The 9,280-nt window shown below is 39.2% G+C and overlaps 1 protein-coding gene across 1 annotated transcript in view; it reads left to right on the plus strand.

The window, feature by feature from the left end:
• FAM171B (family with sequence similarity 171 member B) overlaps window positions 1-8,989 on the plus strand; it is a 55,736-nt gene extending 46,747 nt beyond the window's left edge. The window contains exons 8-9 of the mRNA XM_030887391.2: window positions 4,035-4,152; window positions 4,506-8,989. Of these exons, the coding sequence (XP_030743251.1) occupies window positions 4,035-4,152; window positions 4,506-5,835 (1,448 nt within the window). The 3' untranslated portion in view covers window positions 5,836-8,989. The remainder of the gene's footprint in view (window positions 1-4,034; window positions 4,153-4,505) is intronic.
• The last annotated feature ends 291 nt before the right edge of the window (window positions 8,990-9,280 follow it).

A 9,280-nucleotide genomic window follows, 5' to 3' on the forward strand; every position in this document is an offset into this window, starting at 1 on the left:
AAGAATAATTAATATGTAATTTCATGCTTGAACTTGAAGTGAACTCAAGCTATTTCATTTTTAATAATAATAACCAAGGAGCATTTGAATTTCATGAAATAAGTAGAATTTGTGCTTCATAGAATATGGGATTCCCTTTTAGAGTATACATTACACACCTTCTCCATATCTCCAAAACACATTTGCAGTGTGCTGTACAGATCAAAAAACTCAAACTCCTGCCATCGAGTTGATTCTGACTCATAGCAACCCCATAGTACAGGGCTGAACTGCCCCTGTGAGTTTCCAAGATTGTAACTGTTTAAGGGACTAGAAAGCCTCATCTTTTTCCTGAGGAGAGGCTAGTGGTTTTGAACTGGAGATGGGAGGGCTCTGTTTTGTAAGCATATCCCAGTTAAAGGAACATTTTGCTACAAGTATGAGTAACTCGATTGTAACTCTGGCTTTGCCAGTAGATGAATGACTTGCAATAGATGTTTTTTTTTTCTATGTGAGTCTTTGATTTCTTGTTTCTAAATAGGAGGTGTTGAATATAACAATCCCTAAAGTCTCTGAACATTAAATGGTATTGTAAAATAAAAAATTGGTTCTGAATAATAAGTTAGGGCTACTTTAGTAAAAATGTGGTTAATAACACACTAAATTGTTTTGTTTTAAAATTATATCTGGATGGAATTCTAGAATTCTCAAGAAAAACAAAAAACAACTATTGTTAATTAACATCATTATTTTTCACACCCAGTGCCGCTTCCCAATCTAGACTCGACGGGAGCATGTACATAGGTGTAGGCAAGAGATAAAACTCACAACACATGGAACCCAGGAACAGGAATGGGAATAGTGATACCAAAAGGGTAGGGGAAGAGGGGAGAGGTGGGAGGGAGGGGCCCCGATCACAATGAATGGCACATAACCACCCCCCCAGCCAGGGGGAAGAGCAACAGAAACCAGAGGGGAAGGGAGACAACAGTCGGTGTGAGATTTGAAAATAATAACAATCTACAATCTACCAGGGGCCACGAGGGTTGGGGGACGGGGAGCGAAGGAGGAAGGGACAAAAAAGAGGAGCTGATCCCAAGGGCTTACTGGAAAGTAAATGTCTAGAAAAGAACGATGGGATAGATACACAAATATGTCGGGTACAATTGATGTATGGATTGTAACAAGAGTTGTAAGAAGCCCCAATAAAATGATTTTTAAAAATAGGCTGAAGGTAGAGTTTAGCAAATAAGCATTTGTTGGAGTTTTTAAACATATAATTCACATATATGTGAATTAAAATATAATTTTTTGCCTTTATAACCCCAACTCAGCATACACACACAAATGCGTGCATACACTGTTTTATTGCTAGCATGTATTTACAGTTTGGAAAAAATCCAATGTTTCAGCCACCTGTTTTGAAAAGCAAATTCTGCTGGACTGCTGTAGAATAAAAGTGGTTAATTTTAGCTTTGCTCAACAGAAGAAAGATGTGTTCTTAGAAATAGCGGTTGAAGTCCGTTCAGTCATAATCAAATTTTACTCTGATGCAGCTCTAAAATGTACTGATTTTGCATATGGAATTAAGAAGCAAGTTGTTTTTTTAAACTTTGAAGAAATTTAATATTGTGCAATGTTGAATTTGGGGGCCTATTGGATATTATACGCACTTTACTATGAATCACTATATGTAAAAGCTCAATTCTAGGGTGTCTTCTTACGTAACCTTGAATTTTTATTTAACAATAGCAATAGTGTAGTATGACTAACACTTATTTAGTACTTTTCATGTTATATTATTCTAAGGATTTTATAACTTCATACTGACTTCATGTTCCTGGGTGTCTATCATTCTTACTGCTTTACAGATAAGGTACTAAGGCACAGGGAAATACATGGAGGCCAGGGTTCCAGTTCACTCTGTCTGTGTGTACATAGCCATAATGCTTCTCTGAGAAGCAGCCAGCCCACAGGGAAACAGCACCCCAGCCTGTGGGACCACAATGTGTTAATGGGATCAGGTATCAGGCATCAAAGACCCAGAACAAAAAATCATATCATTGTGGATGAGGGGGAGTGCGGAGTGGGGACCCAAAGCCCATCTATAGGCACCTGGACATCCCCTTACGGAAGGGTCGTGGGGAGGAGAAGAGCCAGTCAGGGTGCAGTATAGCACTGATGAAACATACAACTTTCCTCTAGTTCTTTAATGCTTCCTCCCCCCACTATCATCATCCCAATTCCACCTTACAAATCTGGCTAGACTGGATCATGTACATGTGTACAGATAAGAGCTGGAAACACAGGGAATCCAGGACAGATAAACCCCTCAGGACCAATATTGAGAGTAGCCATACCAGAGGGTAAGGGGAAGATGTGTTGGTGGGGGGGAGGGGGAAACCGATCACAATGATCTACATAGAACCCCTTCCCAGGGGGACAGACAACAAAAAAGTGGGTGAAGGGAGACATGGGTCAGTGTAAGACATGAAAAATAATAATTTATAAGTTATCAAGGGTTCATGAGGGAGGGAGGGAGGGTGGGGGAGGAAAGGGGAAAAATGAGAAACGGATATCAAGGGCTCAAGTAGAAGAAAATGTTTGGAAAATGATGATGGCAACAAATGTACAAATGTGCTTGACATGATGGATATATGGATTGTGATAAGAGTTGTACGAGCCCCCAATAAAATGATTTTTTAAATGGTGCTTCTCTTAATCTCTTATTACTAATTTTATTACTTTTATCGCATTAGATGATGAGACATGTAAGATATACCCCTAAACACCCCATGGCCCCCTCTGTCTCGTCTAGTGTTCAGGGTCCCATTGGGAGCTAGACTCCAGGCATTTTCTTAAGGCTCATAAGACCAGTTGTCCCACCCTTTCAACACTCTTACCCTCTTGAATATATTTGATATACTAGTTGGTGCTGATCAGTGAACATTGTGCCTTATTGAGTAAAATGAAGGCTTAGTAATACTAAGACAGACTGTTTCAAGATTAGTTGCCCAGTAGCATTTATGTTTTACGCAGAATCTCAGTAGCTTACCCTGATCATTCTAGTGTCTTTACCACCTCTTACTTCAGCCAAGTTTGTCACAACTGTGTGTGTGTGTGTGTGTGTGTGTGTGTGTGCACGCGCATGCGTGCTCTCATAACATGGCAATAGGTTGGCTGTGCCTCAGCTGGCCTCTGCTTATCTGGGCTTGAAGTAGCTTTTTGTTCTCCACCCAGGCTAAAGAAGTTGCACGTTTTCATCCTGCAAGTCCCCCAGTGTTTGGATCCTCTCTCTTCCGTTCATTTCTGCTCGCTTAGGAGCATACTTTCAGTCAAATGTAGCTAACTAATAACAATAAACACTCATTACCAATGTTCTGTCTCAGAGCCTCTTCACACAGAGTGCAAATTAAGGAGAAGTACTTTCTCCCAGTTTGTTTTACTAAATATTTTGTTACTGCACAATTTGGTTCACCATTTTTTCCTAACTCCAGAATTAATGTCCTCACCACCCACTGCCTGGCGTTGATGGGATGTCATGTGTCTTTGTTATAGCAAGCAGCGTCTCAGCAGTGATTTCAGTGGTAATTAACTCTTGTGGCAGTAACAGCCTGACTCTGTGGATTACAACAGCAAGCAGTTATTTGATATTTATACTGCATAAGTATTTTTTTTCTCTGTTGGCTATTTTTTTTTTTCTATTTTTTCTCTCCGTTTATTAGCTCAGCCTAACATGCATTCTCATTTCCCAACTGAAGGAGTCGTGTGGCCCTTTGTGTTAAACTACTCACATAGTACAGGGCCAGAGTAGGAGACTGAGCCAAATAAGTTTATGTAATATGCTCCCATCGCAAAGCATGTTAATTAATGAAGTCCAAAGTCAGAAGAGGGTCGAAGGGTACACTTTACCTACAGGGAAACCTAGCAAAGAAGGGGTGTGAGCAAATAAAGTGGTGTGTTGATGATTCTGTCTGTCTCATTTAGGATTGACACTTGATCTAAAAGAATGCTTTCTCTTTGTTTCATCTGTTTGTTTATATTGAACTGGCCAGGTATAAATCAAGACTCCAAGGACATTACTGCCTACCACACAGTGTTTCTTACAGCCATATTAGGAGGAACTATAGTCATTGTCATTGGATTTTTTGCTATCCTCCTTTGTTATTGCAGGTAAGAACAGGCTTAATCACTCTGTATAAATGCAGAAAATTATGTAGTGTTTCATGCATATTCTGAGCATTACAATGTTTGTACGTGGAAATTGGCTATTTGACCCTTAAAATGTGTTAAAATAAAGAATATATTCTTATTATTATATATTTTTATATAATTTTATATATTATTATATAATATAATAATTATATAATATAATAATTATATAATAATTATATAATAATATATAATTATATATATAATAAGAATATATTCTTATTATTAGAGCAAAATAAAGATTAGCGATATGTTTATTGAGGCTTGGAAATCCTAACTTTTAAGTATTTGTTTTATCTTCTCTTTGACTCTAGGGATAAGTGTGGCACTCCACAGAAAAGAGAAAGAAACATCGCAAAGCTCGAGGTCCTCAAGAGAGACCAAACCACCTCAACGACACATATAAACCACATTAGTTCAGTCAAAGTCGCGTTGAAAGGTCAAGACCGGTCGCAGTTCTTGAACCCCAAAAGCGCTTCGTACAGCCCTCACAAAAAGGAACCGCTGAAGGCAGGCGCAGAAGAAAGAGTTTCGATGGTAAAAACGCGGGACAATTTTAAAATCTATAATGAAGATGTATCATTTCTCTCAATCCACCAAAATAATTCCTCACGAATCCCGGCTCATCCTTTGGAGCCCAGTATAAGATCCAAGCAACCTCCACATATCAACAGCCTGTCTCCATCTCTCAGTGATCCTCCAGAGGAAAAGAGGTATCTCTCAGGCAAGGAAGAGGTATATGGGCGGTCCCACCTTCCTGAACAGCTGATGCACATTTACAGTCAGCCCATTGCCATCCTTCAAACATCTGACCTCTTTTCTACTCCCGAGCAGGTGCATACTGCTAAATCAGCTACTTTGCCCAGAAAGGGGCAGATAGTCTATGGCCAATTGATGGAACCAGTAAACAGAGAGAACTTTACACAGACTTTGCCGAAACTGCCAATGCATTCTCACGCCCAGCCCACAGATGCCAGGGAAGAGAATATTGTCCTCGAAGGTCAGCAGAGCCTGCCATCTCAAACGTCCGATTGGAGCCGGTATTCCACCAGTTTACTAGAATCCGTCTCAGTTCCTGGAACCCTGAATGAAGCAGTTGTAATGACTCCATTTTCGTCAGAGCTTCAAGGCATTTCCGAGCAGACCCTCCTGGAACTGTCCAAAGGAAAGCCCTCCCCTCATCCTAGAGCCTGGTTTGTGTCTCTTGATGGAAAACCGGTTGCCCAAGTGAGGCATTCGTTTATAGACCTGAAAAAGGGCAAGAGAGCGCAGAGCAATGACACCAGTCTGGACTCGGGCGTGGACATGAATGAGCACCACTCCAGTCGAAAGCTTGAGAGGGAGAAAACGTTCATCAAAAGCATGCATCCACCGAAGATCCTTTACTTAGAAGACCTAGACCTGAGCAGCAGCGAGAGTGGAACCACGGTCTGCTCCCCCGAGGACCCCGCTTTAAGGCACCTCCTAGATGGAGGGAGCGGGGCTGTCATAGAAGAGGCCCCACGAAGAAAAAGCACTGTTGAAGATTTTGAAGCCAATACATCTCCCACCAAAAAAAGGGGCCGACCACCACTAGCCAAAAGAGATAGCAAGACGAACATCTGGAAGAAGCGAGAGGAACGCCCACTAATTCCCCTCAATTAACACCAACAGTGACTGTGTCTCTGCTGTCTATCCATGCTTCTTGTAAGTGGTGGCGGGAACTGCCAAGGAAACAGACGGAGGGCAGTCTCCTGGCCCCTGGACATGTCTAAAGCAGAGCAAATGGTCAAATGACGACATGACAGTAACCAGAGGGAAGGATACTGAGGAATTCTTTTTTTCAGCCTCTTCATTTATTTTGGGGGGGTTGATTTTGAGCTATCCATGTTTTCCACATATAAAATAGCCTCAAGGTGTCAGTTTTCAGTCTGCTAATTTGACCCCTGTCTTAAGAATAACATAGTAAAATGTGTATTATTAAAGTTGCTTCCAAAAATGTTACCTTTGCCTGGATGACCACCTCCCCTCCCATGAAACATTTTAAAAATGAAACCTAGCTTCTTCAAGCTTCATCATCTTGTGAAAATGTCACTATTAATGTTGTTCTCTGCCTATACTCCAGTGTAACTTGCTAAGTGGTATAGCCTGATGTCGGTGGGCCAAGCCACACTTTCTTTTCTGTGGTAAGCAGCGTGTGTGTTGTATCATCCAAGCAAACTGCCCCATGCAGTTCGTAGAAGTTAGGCAAGGGCTACTTGTGAAAGAGGGTGGATGCCAGCACTCTGGTTGTTTGAGGGGAGCTTCGCAGAGTAAGTGATAAAATGATAATTTATCACTGAGAAATCTGAAAAATTAAAGCTCTGGTATTCAAGCTTTACTTCACATTCTCCTCCCCTTCTGAACAAAAGTGAGCTTGGTAATGTCGGAGGGTGGGGGGCAGGGAAACTATTCATCTGTCTAGGGGGAGATGGCTGCCCGTAGGGCTGAGTGATGCGCGTATGCTAATGCCAGATTCCTGTTTAGATTCACCACACACAAGCCCAGCTGTTCAATGGCTATCAGACTGGCTTTTCAAAGTCTGGTAAGTTTCTTGATACCAAAATTTTCATAAACTAAACCTTTCACCCCCAACCCAAACCCTAAAATTTTGACAAGAAAAAGAAATGCTTTTTTCCAGAGGCTCAAAAGTGCCTTCAAGATAGTACTATTTTCAGATGTTACTCATTTTTTCTGTTGACATTCACATCAGATGTTTGAGAAAAACAGTTCTGATTTTGTTGGGAAAAGATGCTTTTCCTTCAAACGTGCGGCTTTCGCAACTCTCTGAAATGTTTACTTTCAAAAGTGCTGCACCCATATTGCTTTCATCATTGCTGAGAATTTAGACTGTACACATCTAACCACTGATTTTTTAATTTTATTGTCTTCCTAAAAGTAAAAAGGCTCTTTTTAAAATTAAGTTGATTCGTTTTATTTTTCTTAAATTTTTTATGAAGGCAAAGTGTCGGAAGCAGCAACCCCTTTCTCAGGGGAACAGTATGGCTCAGTGGCTTTATTTCTCATTTCGGGCCGTGTAACATGGGAGCAATAGAGACCCACACCACAGGAACAAGGGGAAAACTGGAATAATCACACTAGACGTAGTAAAATTCGTAGGTAGGTGCCCAATGGAAAACAACGTCTTTCTCTTTGAGGAAGTAGACTTCAGCCATCATCCTCTGCACCCACCATAACCACTTCTGAAATATCCAAACTGTCAGATAAGACTTCAACTTTTCTGTATTAACCCAAAGAATTTAAAGACCTAGACACATTGGGGTATATGTTACTCTACTACACATAAGAGAGAAATGTTTTGGGTAATACTTAGTCTTTTTTATTTTATTTTAATGTAATGACCAGCAATTAGCATAAGCTTTTTAATGGTCTTAAACAAAAAGATCCATTAAAGTGTCATTATAAAAATGATTTGGAAAAGGTTGAGTTAATTGCTCTGCTGAAGTGCCTTTGATATAGACTTGCTTTATTGGAAGAGTATAATGACATCTTTCTTAAGAGTACATTTTCTTTCTGCTAGCCAAGTTAGACAGATGTGCAGTTTTTAATTCAAAAGGTATAGACCTAGTGTTTCATGTTGGAACAATGAATTTTTGCATGTCAGTAACATCTCTTTCGTGTGTGTGTAATTTTTTTAATCCAGTATATATATATATATATATATTGATTATGTTGGAGTGAAGTTTTAAAATAAACAGTAAAATGTCATACCTCTTCCATTTTTAAATATGTTTTTCCCACATTTAAGTGGAAACGTCTTATCTTTCAGAAGACTCATTCTGACATTCAAGTCTGACACCTAATTTATTCATCTGATATAAGGAAAATGAGCAGGTGTATCCCACGGGCTTTTCCAGAAATCCTTGTTTGATTTCAGACTAAGATCTTAATTTTTATACACTGCACATTCTGTTTTCAATAGGGAAGAGTAGGCAACTAGCCTTTCTAATAATCAAATGTTTGTAACTTCTCATTTCTGAGTAGTTCACAAATTTCCTGTTAAAAAGCAGAAGCCATGCACTTTTTCTTATCCCAAGTGATGATAACCCAACAATATTTGCAATATTCTTAAATTTTTAAACCGAAAACCCGTTTTTTTGGCAAAAGTAAACAGATAATTTTGGTCACAAATTGTTAACATTTGTGGATCAATTGTATATACTTTGGCTATATCTTAAGGCAAAATTATCCCTCAATTAATGATGGACTCATTTACTAAAGCACAGCTATATGTATTTTTGAATACATATTATGACCTTGAAACTTTATAAAATCCATTTTTATGACATGTATGCAGTTGTGTAGGGACCGAGCCCTTTTGTACTGTTGAGTATCTACCATGCAATCACAAACGTTGAGGAACAAAGGCGCCCCTTTGCTCTGGGAATCATTCTCAGATCGCCTTCTCTGTTGGCATCTTCTGGCTTCAAGGTCTAGTAGAGTTATGGAGATCTGTGATCAAAGAGTGTCCCTCATGATTCGCCATTCCCAGAAAAGGTGAAACTCAAAAACGACACATTATTTTGTCAGATAGTTAATTCATTTCCCACGTGGCAGTACCCTAACAAATTTTGATCGTATTTGTTCTCATCTCAGATCTAGAATTGACATTTTGCCCGCATTTCCACGTGTTTGTTTTATATTCTCTCACTAGAGGAATCTCATTGCCGTGTATTTACTATTGAAAACTATAACAATCTGGGGATTTGTAAAAATGTTACACATAATTCATTAAAGATAATAAAATCTTTTAAAAGTAGTTGATGCATTGTTTGATTTGGGTGATTTACAAAACATTCTTGCATAGATTGTTCATCTAGTAAATATGAGATTTTTCTTCATTACATGCCCCAGAGTATACCATTTTGTTTGGAATATCCTTTATAGAATGAACTTAATTTTCTCTCCAAAGTTTACAGGTTTACTATTGGTGCTAGATAACATGATATGTAAAAGTTATTTCCCATCCAATGAAGAGATGTACTTAGTACAAAATAAAATAATCCTCATAACACTTAAATGGGGAAATGATACACCATCTCCTCTCTCT

The sequence above is a fragment of the Echinops telfairi genome, unplaced genomic scaffold (assembly GCF_000313985.2).
Source record: "Echinops telfairi isolate 266 unplaced genomic scaffold, ASM31398v2 ScPeMD7_3;HRSCAF=10, whole genome shotgun sequence".
In the NCBI taxonomy this organism is placed as follows: Eukaryota; Metazoa; Chordata; class Mammalia; order Afrosoricida; family Tenrecidae; genus Echinops; species Echinops telfairi.